Source organism: Balaenoptera borealis, assembly GCF_965194805.1.
Source record: "Balaenoptera borealis genome assembly, chromosome: 1".
Taxonomy (NCBI): Eukaryota; Metazoa; Chordata; class Mammalia; order Artiodactyla; family Balaenopteridae; genus Balaenoptera; species Balaenoptera borealis.
The window spans coordinates 86,104,045-86,124,974 of NC_138860.1; the positions used below are offsets into that span (position 1 = coordinate 86,104,045).

Consider the following 20,930-nt stretch of genomic DNA (forward strand, 5'->3'; position numbering starts at 1 on the left):
CAACAGGCAACATGAAATGGAAGGATATTTATGGTAAGAATTTTGGACTTCTATGGATACTTATTCTGACCCAAATACTCCTAAAACCAATCCAGAAACATTAAATGCTTAAACAGAACTGCATCTTGTCAGATTCTTGGGGGCGGGTGGGAAAAAGAAATTACACATTGTCTTTTAGAAAAGGATTGGTTTCTTTAATTAGTAAAGAGAAGAAATAGGCTAAATTCCCAAATCCTATTCCCTTTTACAAACTGACCCATAACATCCTCTTTGGACTCTCCTTCTGTGTCCATTTCACCCACGACACACATTCTCATATATTCACCCATATGAGGAACTAATTTCCTGTTAAGACTACTCAGCCAAGACCAGAAGTAATCTGTCAACCTCGTGACTATCCACTGAAGGTTAAGAGATGGAAATTCCCTCTCCCCTATCCACTTAATACCTTTTCCTTCTTCACTCTGCTCCAGGAAAACGGTATTTATCATTCTTGCTCTAAGATGAGGTCAGAAATTTCCATTATCCAATCATCCATCCATTCGTTCATCCATTTATATATACATAAATATCAATGACAAAATTTTCTTTTTCCACAGCAATTGCTAGAAGTCTGGAGAAAAGATCACCTGAAGACCCATACTCCAATACCTTTGAACGTGTGAAAAATATCATACCGACTTTAAAAATAACTCTTTAATCATATTCACATAAGGGGAATAAAGGGCAGCACCAGGCTGTCTGGGGAAGGAAGCAAGGTGTTCTCCCTTTGTCCCAATGTCAGCCTGGCACAGTTCTGAGATCACACACACAAGTAGGGCTGGGTTTGGAAGTAGACTAAGGGAGAGGACTGAAGAGACAAAGGCAAGAAGGGAGAGGCAAGGGCTTGCAGTAGTCTCAGTCGGTGGACTCCAACACAGATTCACTCAGCGCAAGGTCCCAGTAGTGCTCAGCCCCATGCTTTTTGAAATGCTCCCGAGCCATGTTCTCTGTAGGGCACTGTTTGAACTTCATCTCCCCAAAGCTCCGGTCTTTGGCTGTACCCTGGGAAAGAGACAAAATTTTTAATAGAAACACTGCAACTTCTAATTTAAATCAGATATAATATTCCTTTATAAAGCCTAATAACATCTGTGTAGCAATGTGCCTACCTGAATATAATTTTATGGTAAAAACAATTCTAGGGACTTCCCTGGTGGTCCCGTGGGTAAGACTCCATGCTCCCAATGCAGGGGGCCCGCGTTCGATCCCTGGTCAGGGAACTAGATCCCGCATGCATGCCGCAACTAAGAAGCCCACATGCCGCAACTAAAGATCCCTCATGCCTCAAATAAAAGATCCCGAGTGCCGCAACTAAGACCTGGTGCAGCCTAAATAAATAAATAAATAAATATTAAACAAACAAAACAAAACAAACAATTCTAACCTCCACCCCCTTGGATATTTGCTGAGTTTCCATGACTTTATATGGGTTTGTTTTTTTGACTGAATGGAGGATGAGTTCTGTGCTCTGGTGCCTGGATGGAAGAGTAAGTCAGGAAGGACTAGGGAGGGTGACATGGGATGAACTTGCCTCCTACCAGGCCTCCAGATTGGGGCATTTAAGGAGAAAGGAGTTAGAGGCTAAAAGGACTCTTTTCACAAGACTTAGTGAGACTGTGTATATAAGCAGGAGGTTCTGGGGCCCAGTGACAAAGAACAATACAGGGGTTCGGGGGAGAGAGGAATGGGAGCCAGGGGGGATAACCTGCAGACAACTACAATAGAAAGATTCAGTATTTAATGGAACCGCATTCTCACCAAAGGGACCAGCTGCAATGGCAGTCACAAAGTGCTACCTCAAGAGGCTTTCAGGGATCAGATTCCCAAAAGGAGGCTAAAGCACAACTTGGCTTATTTCTGAACCTGAGAAATAATTCCTGAGGACTCTCAGAGATAAATGGAACAGAATTTTAAAGAGATGAAGGGGCTGGGGGATATTAAATATGCAGATGGGGACTTATGAGACAGAGAAACAGTTATTATGGTTATTATTACCTACTTAGTATGCATAAATTGGAGGAATCTGGGGTAAGACAGAAGGATACGTGAAAAACAGTAGCAATTACCTATAGAGTGGTCTTAAAAAATGAGGGAATCGGAAGGGACTATTTCAGTAAGTGCTCTTCTGTGTTGTCAGAATTTATTTTAATGAGCATTCACTACTTTTGTAGTAAAGTACTACTTTTTTTGTTTTCGGGCCGTGCCGCATGGCATGTGGGATCTTAGTTCCCCGACCAGGGATCGAACCCGAGCCCCCTGCAGGAGAAGTGCGGAGTCTTAACCGCTGGACTGCCAGGGAAGTCCCAAAGTACTACTTCTATAATAAAGAACTAGTTACTAAATATGAGCACATTTAAAAAATAGAAGATACACACACGCATGCAACCTAAAAGAATAAAATGAAAACATTAAATCAACACAAAGGTAGAAAATATTTACAATGTATAAAATGTATTTTGGAGTGGGAATAAAAGGATTACTGCAGTACACCAGGATAAGAATATAGTTACTGAGGAAAGAAACTTTTAATGCTTCCTGGAGAAATAGGATGATATTTTACACTTCACAAAGGGTGAATGATCCTTAGTTCACAACTTGGTCTGAACAAGCATATTCACTCATTCATTCATTCTTCAGAATAGTGTGGCTCACTAAGAAAATTTGAGGGATGAAAGAACTGTATAACCATAAAAAAATTCCATTTTAAGAGTGATTTAGTCACATTTTGCAAAGCATCATTACATAATAATCAAATTAGGTTCTCAAAAAAAAACTGACAATAGGGAGAGACAATAATATCCACATTTTATAGACAAAGCAACAGTTTTTGACATTTAAGTGTCTTGCCCGGTTACACAGCTAGTAAGTGATACTGCCCAGACTCCCAACTTTGTATTCTTAAGTCTAGTACTTCTTTCACTATATCCAAAGAAAAATTCTACAATTCATTTCCCTCTTTCCAAGTCTCACATCCATGACTGTGAAATAAATAAATAGAGAATTTGTATTCTTGCCACCAGTTTCCATACTTTTCCCCAGATGGCATAAACTATATACCCATCAATTTAACTAAAATATAATCAGGAAGGATTTGCTGCCAAATACTTAACAATGAATTCCAAAAAGAAATACAAATTACTTAAGGGATTAGTCATTATTTAGTTTTACCATTATATTGCTCCATTTGCATAGTATAAGCAATCAGGAATTAGCTAAAGTTCTGCTTCAGTGTTTAACAAAGGATCACCTACCTCCCAGACTAGTACACATTTGTTGGTTTTCTTCACAGCTTCCTCATCAGATTCCTCATCATCTGGAAAAGACAATATAGCTAAATCTTGCTCTAGACTTAGATGAGACACCAAGATTTAGGTTCTAAACAAACAGTATTCAAGCCTACCCAAATTCTTTTAAATATTATCACCTTTTCTCATGTATTGGGATCAAATGTCTTCTGTTACTCTTTATTTCCCCCCAATTAGACTGAAATCTCCAAACAGGCAGGGACATTAATTAATTCAACAAACATGTATTGAGGACCAATTACGTGTCAAGAGCTGTGACAGGTATTGGGAATAAGGAGATAAATAAAAGAACAATAAAAACTTGTCCTAAGCACTTCAGATGCCAAAATGATAAGAGTCCATTCTCAAGGAGTTTTTAGTCTAATGAAGGAGGACAGATATAATGAATGAAAATATCTTAGGAACACTTGCGAAACAAAATAAAATATAGGTCAATTATAGTAAAAAGTGTACTTTAAGTACAAAAATAGGGAAGAACGAAAAGTATAAAAGGGCCAAAGTTAAGGAAAGTAAGGTTCTCTGCACGTGTTAAATGCTAACCCAGGTCTTCAAAGAAGGGAAGAATGAATATTGATGGAAGAATGATGGCCTGGAGGATGTCAAATATATATACAAGATGAACTTGGGCAAAAGAATAAAAGTTTATTTTCTTGAATGAAGCAGAGAGCTTTTTTTGATCTGAAAAATATTTTTTGCTCTCAACCCTTTAAAAAACTTTTTATCAAAAAATCATATAATATAGACAGTGCACATATGAATGCGCAGCTTGCTGAAATTTCACAAACTAAATACACTCATGTAGCCAATATCCAGATTCTGGGCTAACAGGGAAACCAGCTGGTTAGAAAGGCCTTAAAGGACAGGCAGGAGAATAACTAATACTCGTGCATATGATCATATAATAAATACTGTATGAATGTCTAGCATGCTTAAAGTCCAAATGGGTCTAAAATTCTTGAACATTATCTGGTATTTGCAAGAGTGTCAGAGAGAGGGAACAGATGAATGGACAGAGTACCATCCCACCTCCCACTTAATCCCCTCTAACCCCCATTCACCATCTCCCTTTGTGTTAGATGTCTGTTCATCCCACTTTATCCGATGCAGCATAAGACGCTTAAATTTCTTCTGGGCCTTGGGGCCTAGAAACAGAGAAGGAGAATTTTGCCAGAGTTGTGGAAGACAATGGGGTAGAAAGAACGTTTGAGTGCATTCAATGCTCAGACATTAATGTGGTAGCTGAAGCAATCCCAGGAACCACATCTTAGGTCCTTCTACTCCAATAAACACAGAAACAGAGGCCCAAGATATTAAAGCCAGGTATGGCTCTAAAATACTATCTTTTTCTCCTTTCTTCCCACCATGTTAATCACTTCAAGGCCTAGGGTTGCCTCAATTTTTTCAGACTCACCCCCTTCCACTACTACCACGTTGACATCCTTGTGCAGTACCACCACCCCTGTCAGGTACAGCTGCCCAGCATTGGCCTCAATCTTGAACTTCTTGGCTGGGTTGCTCAAATTTCGAACTCTGGAGAAGGGAAAGTTTAGTTATGGCTTTCATTTTAGCATCAGCAGCTGCCTGAATGGAATGGCAAATAAAAATGGATCCAAAATAGTTTTCTCTCTAAAAACAAAGGCATTTGGAGTAAGCAAATATACTAATGCTTAAAGGTAAAATTGATGAATCCAGAAGTATTTCTACTGTCTTAAACTTCTTCAAAGTCTAGCACTGTACACTTTACAACAAATAGCAGGTAATCAAAATTTACTCTAAGAATGAAGGAGAGATATTTACCATCATCCAAAAATATTTATATGCTAGTTGTTCTTGACAGTATAAAGACCAACAAATTCTTTGCTCTCTAGATGCTTATAATATAAAGTAGTCACAATGCTATGCCTGAAAAACTTCTAGAAGAATATACGAAAAACTGTCAGTGGCAGTTACCCACCGTGAGTGGTCCTAAGGGATCAGAGAATAGGAACGAGACTTTTTCAGTAAATGTCCTTCTGTATTGTTAGAATGTTTTTCATCTTAGTAAGCATTCACTACTTTTATAATAATGTGCCGTTTTTATAATAAAGAACTAAACATGAGCGCATCTAAACAGAAGATACACATGTACTTGACATAAAAGAATAAAATGAAAACATTAAATCAACACAAAAGGTAGAAAATATTTACAACATATAAAGTCCAGGGCTTCCTTAGTGGTGCAGTGGTTAAGAATCCGCCTGCCAATTCAGGGGACATGGGTTCGAGCCCTGGTCCGGGAAGATCCCACATGCCACGGAGCAACTAAGCCCGTGAGCCACAACTACTGAGCCTGAGTGCCTAGAGCCTGTGCTCCACAACAAGAGAAGCCACAACAAGAAGCCTGTGCACTGCAATGAAGAGTAGCCCCCACTCGCCGCAACTAGATAAAGCCCGCGCGCAGCAACGAAGACCCAATGCAGCCAAAAATAAAAACAAATAAATAAATCAAAAATAAATAAATAAATAAATAAAGTCCATTTTGGAGTGGGAATAAAAGGATTACTGCAATACATTAGGATAAGGATATAGTTAACTGAGGAAAAAAACTTTTAATGCTTCCTAAAAAAATAATATTTTATGCTTCATAAAGGATGAATGATCCCTAGTTCACATCTTGGCCTGAATAAGCATATTCGTTCATTCATTCTTCAGAACTAATATTAGTTCACTAAGACCTCAGAGATAGAAGACTAAGTTTTTAACCCTCACCAATGAAAAAGATCTACTAGCTCTTGATTTACACTAGGGTCGTTAAGAGAGTAGAACTGATTGATATTAGGTATGCTTTACACCAGTGATTCTGCCTCAGTCACTTGGAAAATGTTTTGGTATTTCTAAGGAAGGCTGGCCCAGTTTGGACACCTACCTATAAACAGATATGTGTACCCCCTGTGAAATGTCTTCTTTAAGCTTTTTAATTTTCTTGACCTTTCTCTGTTCTGCTGTAAGTTTTCGGGCAGCGTTGGCCTCTTCATGCGCTCTGTCGTGACAGGAAGGACATCCACAAGTGAGAAAGGCATTGAAGATCAGAGGCAGGGCTGAGGGAAAGAGAGAGCAACGGAGAACTCTCCCCTCCCTCCAAATATGGATCCCCCAGAAGAGTCTGGGAAAGGTACTTGCCCTGGGTTTCCACCCAATCCCATGGCACTTACTTCTGTCTTTTTGCCATCTGAGCTCTGACATGGGCTTCTACCTTCGTGGGGTCTTGAACAGCTTCTGTTCCTAATACTCGCATCAAATTTGAAATTCTCACTGCAGTGAAGAGATGATAAAAATCAATCTCCTAAGTCATTACTCCAGCTGGGATAACCTGTCAATCTCTTCTCTACTAATTCATATCATTCACCTATTTCAAATCTCTGCTCAAAACTCACTTCCTCCAAATACTCTTACCTTGAAAGCCCATCCAATTAATTCAGCATTTGAGGGAGGTCACATAATTAATCTAAATAATTGGTATGCGTTTATTCACATTGTTTGAAAATTTATGAAAGACAAGGAACTTAATTTCTTTGGCATTTTTCACTCTTATCATAGCATTTAGTGAAAGATCCTATACATAACAGTGCTCACTCAAAATATTACTAACTGATAATGGAAACTACAGGAGTGAGGTTTTTGAAACTGCATTTTCATTTTTCAAACATTTAAGAATTATGTACGTAACAACTCTATGCAAATACGCCAACTACTATCTTCATGAATTTCAAGCCTATTATTCTTCCAGGAATATAGGAATGTTTTATGGTCAATATTAGTTTTTTTAAAAAAAAAAGCCTTAAATGACCTCTACAATGGCTATGTTGACCTGTCTCAATAAGGAAAGACAATAGAAAATTTAGGAAAGGAAGAACCAATGAATGATTCTGAGAAACAAAAAGCACCCATATAGAGAGAGATGCTAAAGTTCCTCTAGAATGACAGAGATAAACTTGTCACCCTTTCTTCCCTGCCTCTAAGATATGTACCTTTGGGTTCGGGAGGAGGCATCAGGCCTAGCCTGACTTTCTCTTGTAGCTCCTTCTGTGCTTCCCTCCTTGTTTGCCTTCGAAGTTTCTTCTGTTCCTTCTTGGTCAGATATACCCCCAGAGTAACTGGTGTGTCATTGTCGACTGTCAGGCAGAGAAATGAATGTACCAAAGTAATAAGCATATTAGAGGGATATAGGTGAATATTAATCACATTAAAAGGAACTTTACAGCAACATGGATTGACCTAGAGATTGTCATAATGAGTGAAATAAGTCAGACAGAGAAAGACAAATATATGATATCGCTTATATGTGGAATCTGAAAAAAGGGTACAAATGAACTTATCTACAAAACAGAAACAGAGTTACGGATGTAGAAAACAGACTTATGGTTACCAGGGGGTAAGGGGGAAGGGATAAATTGGAAGACTGGGATTGACATATACACACTACTAATAAGGACCTACTTACTGTATAGCACAGGGAACTCTACTCAATACTCTGTAATGGCCTATATGAGAAAATAATCTAAAAAATAGTGGATATCTGTATATGTGTAGCTGATTAACTTTGCTGTATGCCTGAAACTAACACAACATTGTAAATCAACTATACTCCAATTAAGATTAAAAAAAAAAAAAAGAAAAAGAAAGGACCTCTAGTTTGTTTTTAGTTAATTTTAGGTTGTGATAATGGTATTATGGTTGTCTTTAAAAAGCATTCTTTGGGGGCTTCCCTGGTGGCGCAGTGGTTGGGAATCTGCCTGCCAATGCAGGGGACACGGGTTCGAGCCCTGGTCTGGGAAGATTCCCACATGCCGCGGAGCAACTAAGCCCGTGAGCCACAACTACTGAGCCTGCGCATCTGGAGCCTGTGCTCCGCAACGGGAGAGGCCGCGACAGTGAGGCCCACGCACCGCGATTAAGAGTGGTCCCCACTTGCCGCAACTGGAGAAAGCCCTCGCACAGAAACGAAGACCCAACACAGCCAAAAATAAATAAATTTATATTAAAAAAAAAGCATTCTTATCTTTCATGAGTAATGTTCTAACTTGTTTTTCTTTAAGCAGTTGAACCCTTTTATAAACTGAAATGTGGCAAATATAGAAAACAAAATTAGAGCTGCTCCGGCTGCTCTGTGTGAGGATTTGGGGTAGGTGGTGGGTATCCAGAATTCCATTTGGATCCTACTTATTGAACCTCAACGTGCCTATGGAATACAATTTGAAAACCACTGGCCAACATTATGAAATTTATAATGTAAGAGTCATAGAGATTGGGAAAAAATCTTCTGAGCTCCCAAAGCAGATTTACTCAATTTGTTAAAACAAACAAAATCCCCCACTTTCTTCTAATGATTCACGCTGATGACAGCTAAGTACATTCTGATTAAGTATAATTCAATAATTATTATCCTTTTATTATCACAGGGTCTCAATCTACTTTTCTGAACTTATTAGAGATACTGGCAAGCAAATTTACTGAGTAAATTTACTAACTGAGTAAAAGCTAACCTCCTCTATTCATCTCAAATTTGATGAAAATGTTAAAATCTTCTGTGATTGCTTAAGAAGGAATATCAGTTAGTATTATCTCTACATATGAGGAAATTCTTTATTATAAGTGATCTACCCAAGGGATTTAGCTAGTTCACAGCCACAACTAAAACCCATCTCTTCTGACTAAGCCAACAGACTTTCACTACAAAAATGATAAAGAGAAAGGCTGAAGAAAAAGAAGATTGAAGAAGGCCAGCAGTTTAGTGGTGGTGTACTAGACTGGAGTTGGGAGTCAACACTATGGCAAAAGCCCAATTTGTAATATACATCAGTGAGGCCATCTATAGATTAGACCTCAATCCTCTACAGCTGCACTGTCCAATACTGTAGCCACTAGCTACATGTACTATTTCAATTTAAATTAAAATTGAATAAAATTAAAAATTCAGTCCCTCAGCTGTATTAATGCAACTTGGTTTTCAAGTTCTCAATAGTCATGTGTGCACAGCAGCTACAGTATAGACAGCCCAGATAGAGAACATGCCCATTATCACATACATTTCTATTGGCTAATACTTCTCTAGAGCTTTGATTGAGTAATCTCTACATTACCTGGAGGGTTGAGCTGGGCTGGATGTTCAACAAGATTTGTGATTCCAAAATAATCTTCTCTCTTGGGATTTTCCTCTGTACTAAAATTGGAGGAAGAAGGGAAAATAGGATATGTGGGTAGAGATGATTCCAAGAGAGAGGGAATCTCAGAAACACAATGAAAAAATCCACTCTCCACAATGCATTCTAGAATTTTTTAAAGTATTTGCATGTCTATAATATGTAATATATTACATATAATTTTCAAGATGAGAGAACGGTCCCACTAAGGTTGGATGCACTCTCTACACCAGTCATTGTCAAACTTTTTTTTCTACCCTAACACCCCTGATGGACACCATATTCTCTCATTAGTAACAATAATTCGCTGGGACAGCGGTTGACAAAGGAAGCATAAGGAAAGGCTGAGACAGTCTCCTAAAGCCATGTATCAGAATAATGGAGCAGATATGATTGAAGCTCGCCAAATGTTTCTTATATGCTTTATTTATCATTCTCTCCCCCATCAACTAAGAATCCTTGCTCTATTCTAGGACTGGATCTTTAAGAAATGTAAACACCTATTATAAGTAGCAAAAGAAGGTAATTAAGAAAACAAATATGGTAAAAACAAATAACAATGTATAACAAAGCAAGCAGAAATTTTACAGATTATTTGTATAGATTATTTAGACTATATGTGCCCAATCCTCCTACATTAACCCAAAAAACTAAAACAACCCATACAACATATTCTTTACAAATATATGAGCTTGTATATGGTTATCTATCTTCCTTGGATTTAAAATTTTTACTTAATGCACAAGTACCATCTTTCCCATTAAAACTCTAGCCTTATTAAAAGGTATTAACCAACAAACTCACAGGTCAAAGCCATTGGGGATGATATAAGAGTCCCACCACTCAATTTCAGGGATATCACCTTCCTTCAACTCCTTCTTAGGAGCAATGAGGGCCAGCCTAGTTGAAGTATGAATGCCTGTTTTTCGAGCTGCTTGTGAGATCTCTGCCTGCAGCTTCTCCAGTTGAGCCTAAAGACAAGACAAGAAGATAAACTGAAGTCAAAGAAAACAGGGAAGTAGTAGAATCCCAAACTTTAAAACACTCCTTTGTTGAACTCTTTACATCTAATGCAACAAATTCATACTTTCTGAAAGCTTAGAAAAAGGAGGTGTTCTTTACTTTATCCTTTACTTGGTTGATTTACATACATTTCACCCTCATCACTATCCCTTTACCCCACAGTGCCTGCCTGCAGCAAATATGCAGAAATGGAATTTTATGGAAAACCTCATTCTGAGAGGATGAAAACAAGAAGGTAAAAGTCATCACATATACAGTCAATTAAACTATCCAAGTGTGTGGACTGTCTGCCGTAAATTTTAACACCAGACTAGCTTTCATCAGTTGCCCTGAGGGTTCTCAACGGTTTCCCTCCACTGACCGTTGTATGTGGAGAATTTTCAAATTCAATTTTATTTCTACCTAAGTAGAATGAAAGTAATCGAGAAGACAAATCAGCTAAAAATCAAGTATTCCAGGAAAAAATATAGTATTTTAAAAATTACTCATTGCTTTACTACTTGTTTATCTAATTGCCAAAAACATAGAGAACTGAGTTGACGGTTATTTCAGGACTATATTCAATTTCCTTTGTCACCTTCCTAACTTCTTCAAAATTCTTGATTATATTCTAAGCCAGATACCTTTGTCCGTAATCGCTGGGCAATCTTTTCAAATTTGCCCTTGTCGTGGAATTTAAAAGTGCGTCTCTGGCGCTGGGAAGGGGCAATTGAGACTCGGGGGTCAAAAAAGGTATTAGACTCCATGTCTTCTGATGGCTTTTCTTTTAGCTGTTGCTTGAATTGTTCCCTCTTCACAGCCCGAATATTGGCCTTCAGAGTAGGCATACGGTGTGTCAGCTCAATTTCCTTGCCGGTTGCATCTACAGTTCGACCTTGTTCATCAAGAATCAGTGGTGTAGGTTTAGTTTGATCTTTTAACTCCACCTTCCTGAAAAATAGCCCACAAAGGAATAAATCCCATTTGGAACAATAAGTCAAGCAAAAAAAAAACAAGCAGAAAATAAAAAACAGGACTTCCCTGGTGGCGCAGTGATTAAGAATCAGCCTGCCAATGCAGGGGACACGGGTTCAATCCCTGGTCCAGGAAGATCCCACGTGCTGTGGAGCAACTAAGCCCGCGCGCCACGACTACTGAGCCTGTGCTCTAGAGTCTGTGAGGCCCAACTGCTAAGCCCACGTGCCTATGCTCAACAAGAAAAGCCACCACAATGAGAAGCCCACACAGCGTGATGAAGAGTAGCCCCCGCTCGCCACAACTACAGAAAGCTCACGCACAGCAACGAAGACCCAATGCAGCCCAAAATAAATAAAATTAAAAAAAAAAAAAAAAAAAAGAAAGGAAAAATCAAAACCCAACAAAGACAACTAGGTTACAAAATTCTAAGGAACATAAACCCATCAGTGAATAATAACATCTTGATTGAAACTATCAAACTGGACAGTTGAGTATAGAGTACAATCAGGTGAAATGAACTTATAAATTACAATGTTAAGAAGTTGGAATCATATCTTCCTTTACTCCTTAATTCTTGAGTCAGACAGGGGATGGCAAACCAATTAAGGTGCTAAAAATGAAGTCTATCACCTTTACCCAGTTGTAGAGAGCTCTCAGATCTGGTCTCACTCAATGTGGTTTAATGGATATAGTTCTGACTTATGAACTAGGAAACCTGACTCTATTCCTAGCTCCAATATTAGAGGAATAATCTTAACTTCAGTTCTACCAATTGTAAAAAGAAGATAATTAAACTCTGCAACAAGGTAACCAAGAGAATAAATTCAATTGGTATTTATTGAGTATATGTAAGAAATATGAAACTGTCTAAGAAATTATTTAAGTTCCTTGCAAGAAGAGGATCAATAACATTCAAAGGTATTTATTGCTTCTCAAGCTTCAGAAACGAGTTCCATAAAACAGATACTCACGGGGGAGCAATGCCCATAGCATGGAGATTGGCCAGGCCCACCATGTTGGCATTGCCGATGAGCCCTGGCTTCAGTGCCAGCTGGGCTTGGATGCGGGCTTGTAGTTCAGCTGCTTTCCTTGCCTTCTCAATGGCATCATTCATGAAAGTGGCGGCCTGGGAGGGCTGAATAGTGTTGCCAATTGGAAGTCGCTCTGTTTGGGAGGAAGAAGGAGTCTTTGGCTGTGAGACAGAAAAAAAGAAATCAGAATCAGAAAAATTAGACAAGCAGACAGATCTCCCCCGGCCCCCACCCCCACGACAGAGTGGTAGACTGTGGTAAATTGGGGGTGGAACATGCAGTCATCTTCTGGACTCTCATTTGAGTGGGTGGCAAGAAATTCTGTGCTAAAGATTCTTATTTTCAGAGAAATCTGGTTACAATACCTGAGGCGTAGGGGGACTAATGAAACTTAGTTGTTTTTTCCTTTCCTCGATTTGCCGTGTTGCTGCCTCCATCATCTGTTTGATCTGCTCTCAGTGGGGGAAAAAGTTGAAAAACTGTTAACATCTTTTTTATTTCTCTCATACAGGTTCCTAAACTCAAAGGGCTTTCAGGTTTAGAGAACAAAAAATTTTGAATGACCCCATCACATTCTGCTTGTACCACAGGCTAGAAAGTGTAATAAAGATAAGCCTACACAGCTGAGCACTGGAATTTTTCAACCTATCTTCCCAAGGCAGGATTGGCATGTTAAGTATTGATAGTAACATAGCTTGCTAATTAAGACTCTGGAGTCAGGGAAACCTGAGTTTGAATCTTAACTCTGCCATTTAATGCTTGTGTGTCCTTGAACATGGTATTTAATTTCTAAACCTCCAAGTGTCTAAAAGGGGTAAAAATGGTACCTACCTTACAGGGCAACTGTGAACATTTAAAAAATGCATGCAAAACTGACAGAACCCATAAACATTATTACACTTAAAAAAAAAAAAAAATCACACTATTGGACCCTGAATTCCTAGTTTGGGTAACGGGAGCCAACAATGTAAAGACTTACTTCCTAATCTCTGTAAATCCCTTCCTCTGCCCTAAAGAAGTTCAGAATAATAAGCTTTGAGGACATGATCAAATAACTCTTCTTGAATTTTCCAAAAGAGTCCTGTGTCAAGGCGCTTCAAGATATTTTAAAAAATTTATTTTTAACATTTTTTTGAATAGGTGGTATATTTACATAGTTTAAAATGCAAAAAAGTACAAAAGGGTATACTGTGAATTCTTGACCCCATTTTCTGTAAAAAAACATCACCATCAGTTTCTTTCCTTTCAGAAATATCATACATAATATGCAAATCCACCCATCCACCCACCCATCCATATATATGTATATATTCTATTTCTTCTGTAACAAGTTTTAAGTGGTACAAGAAATATTTACTAATTACATGGTATCAAAATTTTTTAACAGTGCCCATTTTAAATGCACAGATAATTCCTATTAAAAACATACAAAGTGAACTCAAAATTATTTAAGTGGATTATATCTTTTCTGTGTTATAGTATTTGGAAATTCTTCTCTGCCATCATGTTGAGTTCTAGTCATTTCAATAATTCTCTTACTGACACAGTGAGGTAGATATTTGGGCAAATGATGTATGTAACACACCTTCCCTGCCACATAACAGGTGCTCAGTAAATGCTATTTCAATAGCCTTCAACTGGAATACTCCTGGTTAAACCAAAAAATGATGAAACATAAAGCAGGACATAAAATTTTCCCAATGCTAACAATTAATTCAAATTAAGGTCACGAGAAATCTGGACCCATCCATCTCTTACTTCTTCAACTCTCAAAAGCACCGCTTCCAGTTCTTAATTACTAACCTGGAGCTTAGTCAGCATGCCAGGACTCTCTGAGGGAGGCCCAGGGATTACTTCTGGCTCCTCTTCCACCTCCTCAAAACGGGGTATCCGTCGCTTTTTTACTCCTGATGATTCCTTGGAGATCTCAGAGTCATCACCAAACACTTCCTAAGGGAACCCAAGATGAAAGAAGAGTTGTATCCCTGCCCATGGGAGAAGGGAAGAATAATCCTAGTCCTTATCAGCATTTTGTGGCTTTTCCCAGAGTCTTCTAGACCCTCCACCAAATGGACCATCTCACCCATCTCAACTTCATTATTCTCCTACTCCAGTCAAACAAATTTCATCCCATGTTCTTATAAATGTTCCCATCCCAAGGTCTTTGCAAATCTTACTGCCCACATTTGTAATGATCTCCCTTAACTTTTCCCCCAGTCCAAATCCTGCCTAAAACTCACCTCCTCCAGGAAGTTTTTCTCATTAATAATCTCATCCCACTCTGATCAAACTGTTGTTTCACATCCTTTTAGCGCTTAAGAGCTTGGTTCATACTAAGTAAAATTACACTGCTGATATTCTGTTTGCCAAGTGTTAAGTCTTTCAATGTTAGTACGTACTTTCTCCCAACTAGTGTCTAAGCTCTTCCAGGACAGGGGCTTTCTCTCTTTTTCAGTATTCCCCAATAACACTTTGTTCTCATCAAACAATGGGAACTCAAATATGTTGACTAATTTGCAAGGTGAACTTAACAGGACCAAGAGTGGCCAACTGGAAGGGACAATGGGAAAAAGCAAATGTACACACCGGTGGTAGGCTTTGGGTGACATCCCCTCTTCACTAGGAGGGCTCGTGTTTTGCAAGGACATATCCTCGGCCAGGGGCGAGCGCTTCCTGGAACTCCTACAGTTCAAGAAAAAGGACTCTCCCATAATATATTGTGTGGGGTGGGGACTGAATGGACCAAAATGGGACCCGAATCCCAAGGCTATCTAGATACCTCCTTCAAGAAACCATTTTTATTAATCCCACCCAATGTAGTCACTTTATTCACAGCAGGCCCTCAGCACTTATACAGTAGCACGCCCTATCAAAACATAATCTTCACTCTACAGATCTGTGTATACTATGGATCAAGCATTCCCCCTTAAATGTAACAAAATTCAACGAAAGTCTGAAACTCTATAGTCAACCCTAAAATTTACATGAAACGGCTACTCAGATTTTATAATTTGTGACTGTATTTTGTTGTGCCCTTCCATCCCCCAACCCTTAAACTGCAAATTCCTTTAAGGCAAGGACTATCTTGCATTCCTCTGATAACCCTACAAAACTCTAAACACAAAAAGCACACAAATCTCTATTTCTCTTGGTTCCACAGCCTGGCCAGGGACCAAGCAGACACTGCTTATTCATTCTTGTGCCTCAGGAAAAACAAAAGGATAGCCAGGATATCAAAAGCACTTTGGAAGGTTTGATGGGAGTCACAGAAAAGATTTTTTTTTTAAGAGACAGACAGAGAAAAGAGATAGATCAGCTACTTGACACTGCTAATATTGAAAGAGGCCATGACCAATCAGCAACTATAGGATAAAAAGTGAAGGAGGTAAGGGAGGTAATGATGGTCCCTTTAAGTATCCCACTCATGGGGCCAGATGACTGGCAATATGCTATGTGGAAAACAGTAGGCTCTCAAGACACACAGGAAAAAATCAATTGCTGTTAGGTGTCCCATCTACAAGCCCATTGCAGAGTAATATCTCTAAAGGACCAACAATGAGGTCTATGGCTCAGGTAGCAGTGACGTCACATTCTGAAGCAATCTATTAGGTCTCAAGTAAATCAAAGCGTAAAATCTTAGAGCAATCAATTTATTAAAAAAAAACGAGAGAGACTTAGGGAAACATGAGAACCAAAACTCCTAACTGTATATGAAAAAGGACAAAGCTACCTACTGTTTCCTTGGAACGTTTCAACCCATGAACTTAGGTAGTTCATCACCATAAGATGGTGATAATACATGTTCACCCCCTCTACTTCAATGTCTAAGTACCTCTCTTAAATATTAGGTATTCTAATAGGGGATATTAAAGTGTGAGCCAGGTAAGCTCAGCAACTTTGTTACCATTCAAAACACTCCAAGCTCGTCATATAGTTGACTGTAACCTACCTTTAGCTCTCGTTTTCTGCTCCTGTCACTGCTGGACTTGGAATGCCTAGAGCTTCGGCCTTCCTCCACAGCCTCAAACAGTTTGTCCACAAATCGGAGAGTAGAATCATCAAGAAAAGGTTTCAGATGGTCTGGCAAGAGAAAAAGAGGTGGCAAGGTTAAAAAGGTAAAAGTACTTAGTCCAATACTAGGCATACAACAGATGCCAACACTGGAATTTTATCCCTAAGAGGGAGGGAAATGCTTTCTTAAGTTCTTTGTAGGATTCTCATACATTCTCTTACACTGAATAACCTTGCCCCATGAGACAAAAATAGTTATAATTTTTTGGCATAGGAAGTAGCATAGCCAGAGCAACCTGTTTAGGTTGAGCATCAAAGTTTAAGATGAATAACCACTCTAACTTTTCCCAAACAGCAGTTGGAGGAGACTACCTTAACAAAATCTGCCTCCCTCAACTTTTTTCATGTATTTTATAGAGACTGCTATATGTTTAGGTGTCGATCTGAATCTGCATATACCCATCTGACTTTAGTATATTTCCTAAGTAAATACAATTTAGGTAACTCAGTGCAGTGGTCAAAGGAAATCAGTCTGAGATTCAAAATATGTCACAAATAGTATAAAAAATGAAAAATAAGAGAAAAAGCAATATTAATTATTTAGGCTATTTCCATTATAATGCAAGAGAAAATAAACTGTGGCCTGACATTTTCTTAGACACTCCCAACAGAGAGAACTTTGGAGAAGTTCAAAGCAGTATTTGGGGCCATCTTACATGTTAAGCCAGAAGTTTCAGAAAGGTACATACCAGCTGCCTTCTTCTTGTCCATGCCCTTCCCCACACAGTTCAGTGCTGCTGTGACCACTGTGGGCTCTGAGAAACCCAGTACCCTCTTCACTGTCTTCTCTATCCATGGTTTCAGCTCATCCAGCTCCCTCTTAGACAGCGCCATTCTTCAGGAAAAGGAGGATAGCTCAAAATAGGATTCAATACTGCACCTAAAAAGAAACCAGTAAAGAGTTAAGTTAGAGGACAGGAGAAGACTAAAATGATCCCAGGCAACAGTTAGTATATCAGGAATGCCTTCCCCACCTCTATTCTCAATCCTAGGCAAGTTCCTCTACTTCATTTCAAGCCAAATACTTTCCCTACAACTCATACTTCAAAACAGAAAGAACTACATTCTGTTTGATTTTTAACCCTAACTCAGTAAGTATCAGTGGATCAGTGAAACCTGTGGAATAAACAAACAAACCTTGGGAATAACCTAGTCTGAGAAATGAGTCCTAGCTTCTTTTTTGATTCTGTCATATTCAACAAGGACTGGCAAGCATATAACATTAAATCAAGACTGAAATAGCCCACTCAGAGCCCAGCCATTCTATTCTTCCTACTTCTGGGCAAGCATTCCTTAACCCAGGCCTTCTTTTAAGGGACACAAATAAGAGAGGGCTTATCCAGGTCAGTCATCCTATATTAAAACTCATAATCCTTAAGACTGTTCTATCACATTTCTCTGTACTCATATTCATCCCAGTGGGAATTCTGTACCTAGATACTTTTCTCTCATGTTCTACAGGGTCTCTGTCATAACTAATCCCTCAGTTCAGAAAAGATTACCCTCGTTTTGGATGTACTCTCTCTCTTTTCACCTTTATTCTTCTACTTTTTAGCTTGATAGAGAAAACACCATCATAAAAGACTCTCTACAACAATCTTAATTTGTTGTTTAATATAAGTTAGGACAGTTCTTAAATTTTATTCATGTTTACATTTTTATCTCCTACTTAAATCTCAAAACTCTTCATGAGCATACAGAATATTTTTATTTCCCTGATTTTCTCCATACTGCCTAAAAGTCAATAAACTAGACTGACCTCAATTCCAAGCTAACCTCCTCCCAGCAGCGCCACACATCAGGGTCCGATCTGGGATTCAATCTGTTAAGATGTTTTAAGACATCCTTTCTCCTATAAGGTACAGTCTGATTATCTTCTACATTTTTGGCAGGTTTATCCTCTATAAGAACTGTTGCTAAATAGTGTATTTAATTTTGGTATAACCATATGAAGCTAGTAGATTAAAGTCATGAAACTAGGAGTGAAAGATTTTGTGCCTCAGTGACATGTTATATGAATACAGTGGCTCTATTTACCCATCATGAGATAGCAGTAGAGCCTATCAATCTCAACATGTGCATTGCTCAAAAGCATATTCAGACACCACAGAGAATTAAGAGCTCACAGCGAGCTCTCCCATTTACCAGCCTTCTGACAAGTAATTCCTCTCAGACTGGGTTCATTCATCTTACAAAATGAGGACGACTGCCATTCCTATATGGCACTTAATTCATTCAATAACTATTTAGTGCATAACTAATTCTATCAGATGAAATGTGTGCCCAAGCACCATACGAATAAATGTACTCAACTTCAACCCATTCCTCCATAAGATAACGTGCAAACTAAACAGCCAGTGGCCAAAATAAAAGTTCCAAACGGTAACTAGCTTTGTCACTAATCAAATATTCAACAATAACTGCGTGGGGCGGGGTTGGGGTGGGGTGTGGTTATGGTGTGGAAGGAGAGGAAGGCAGCATTCTGCCTCTGCCTCAGCTCTCTGAATGAGCTGGTAGCAGGTTCTAATCTTCTGAAGGACTTCTTTACTCTGTGCTCTCCTTTGCTACAAGTCCAATTTCCTCCCTGAAACTCCCATTCTTCTCTTTTTGCTCTTTCCGTCTCTGACCCGCCCCCAACCCAGCCTCGTTCTACCCCAACTCCTCATCTCAGAGGTAGTCTCCTCAGCTCGTCCCTTTCCCGCCCCCGCCCTTCTCCTCTCAACAATCTCATTCCAACCCGTTCACCCACAGAACCTTGTTCTTTTCTCAGCTTCCTTTCCACCGAACCTTCCCGCCTCTGTCCTCCCCTTGGATTGAACCCTAGCCCCAGTCACTAGGACGCAAGGATACCCTCTCTGGGCCCGGGGCCACTACTCACCTCACAAACTTCAGCCCCTGAGACGGAGCCCGAACGTTACACCGGAACCGGAAACCTTCTGACCGCCCTATGGCCTGCCGTCGCTACCGCCACTGCCGCCGCCACGCCGCGGTCCCACAGCACGTGACGCGGGAGGGCGGGGCCGCCAATTCGCGCAGCCGTAGTGGGTACTTTCCCGGCGGCGGAGCGCCTGCGTGGCGGTGCCCTAAAGTTTTCCGCTTGCGAGTTCCTTGCCTCCTTCGGTTTCCCCAGGTAAATCTGTTAACTAGGTTATTGCAAAGTTAATGTTCCCTGAAGCATAAATTGGGCTGCTTGTAGGATTCCTAGTGTGGAGAATAAGTGCGCTAAGGTCATGCTAGAACTAAAAACGGGGCTTCTGCGTTTGGGCTAAACCTGGACTTTGTGGTAGAAAGTAAACCCTGCGAGAGTCGTGATCACTAGCATTAGCCGCCCCCCGCCCCCTCCTTAGCCTTTTTCCCTAACTTCGCAGTGGTGCCAGAGATCACCCAGAAAGAAAACGAGTGTAGGAGGACTCTGAAGATAGTAGCCCACCCCTCCTCTACTGTTTTTTCTTCCATTCATTCACGCAACAAATAACTACCGAGTGTCTATTGCTATGTGTCAGGCATCCACTGAGATTCAGTATTACTTAATGATTAAGCAAGAGCACGAGTTTTAAAGCCAAAGTGTCTGTATTTGTATTCCAGCTCTCCCACTCATTAGCTGCGACATTAGGCAAGTTACTTAAGCCCTCTTTCCTCACTTGTAAAAAAAAAAATCCACCTCATAGCGTTGCTGTGAAGACAAGAGTGACAGTGCTTCTCACAGAGTTCAATAAAGCTACTTGGTATATAATAATATATCCAGTTGGCTACATAAATGTATAGTAGACATCCTAAACTTACATGATGAAAACTAAGCTTCTGATTCTAACCACCACCATCCCCAAAGACCAGCTCCCAACACAGTCTTCCTCATCTCAGTTAATGGCAACCATATTCTTACAGTTGATGACAAATTGAAATTATAATGGAGTAACCACAGTTCAGGTATACAAAAATGGAGTTGGGAGGCCATTGAGGATCTGGTCTCAGACACAATTCTGCCCCACTGAGAACTTGAACTTTCTTTGAACTGTACAGAACCCAAGGACACCACTGGTCATATTCAGAACAACACATGCCACTGCAACCTTATGGTCTCAAGGTCTCCCCTTGTAACTGTGCAACCAATTCGGACCCCAACCAACCCTTATTTAACAAGCACCCTTGGGAATTTCCTGGCGGTCCAGTGATTATGACTTGGCGCTTTCACTGCCAGGGCCTGGGTTCAGAACTAAGATTGTGTAAGCCGTGTGGTGCAGCCAAAAAAAACCCCCCAAAAACAAGCACCCTTACTTCTTGCCAGCTCCAATTATAATTCTTGATAAAGAACTCATGTAACT

General features: G+C 39.6%; 1 protein-coding gene across 4 annotated transcripts; it reads right to left on the reverse strand.

Annotated features, from left to right (window-relative positions):
- Window positions 1-681: 681 nt before the first annotated feature.
- PRPF3 (pre-mRNA processing factor 3) lies at window positions 682-19,629 on the reverse strand. 4 transcript variants are annotated; one of them, XM_082361684.1, is made up of 16 exons: window positions 19,487-19,629; window positions 17,298-17,488; window positions 16,487-16,617; window positions 14,341-14,487; window positions 12,903-12,986; window positions 12,478-12,698; window positions 11,173-11,479; window positions 10,331-10,497; window positions 9,467-9,546; window positions 7,355-7,498; window positions 6,539-6,638; window positions 6,253-6,366; window positions 4,759-4,877; window positions 4,406-4,489; window positions 3,294-3,355; window positions 682-1,044 (listed from the first exon to the last, which is right to left on the reverse strand). In XM_082361684.1, exons 2-16 carry the CDS (start codon window positions 17,440-17,442, stop codon window positions 898-900), a joined length of 2,052 nt encoding a protein of 683 aa, XP_082217810.1. In that variant the 5' UTR covers window positions 17,443-17,488; window positions 19,487-19,629; the 3' UTR covers window positions 682-897. The 4 variants fall into 4 exon arrangements, with proteins under 4 accessions (XP_082217810.1, XP_082217808.1, XP_082217809.1 ...); XM_082361682.1 differs by having other exon boundaries at window positions 3,294-3,385; XM_082361683.1 differs by lacking the exon at window positions 19,487-19,629 and adding an exon at window positions 18,368-18,681 and having other exon boundaries at window positions 3,294-3,385.
- Between the last annotated feature and the right edge of the window lie 1,301 nt (window positions 19,630-20,930).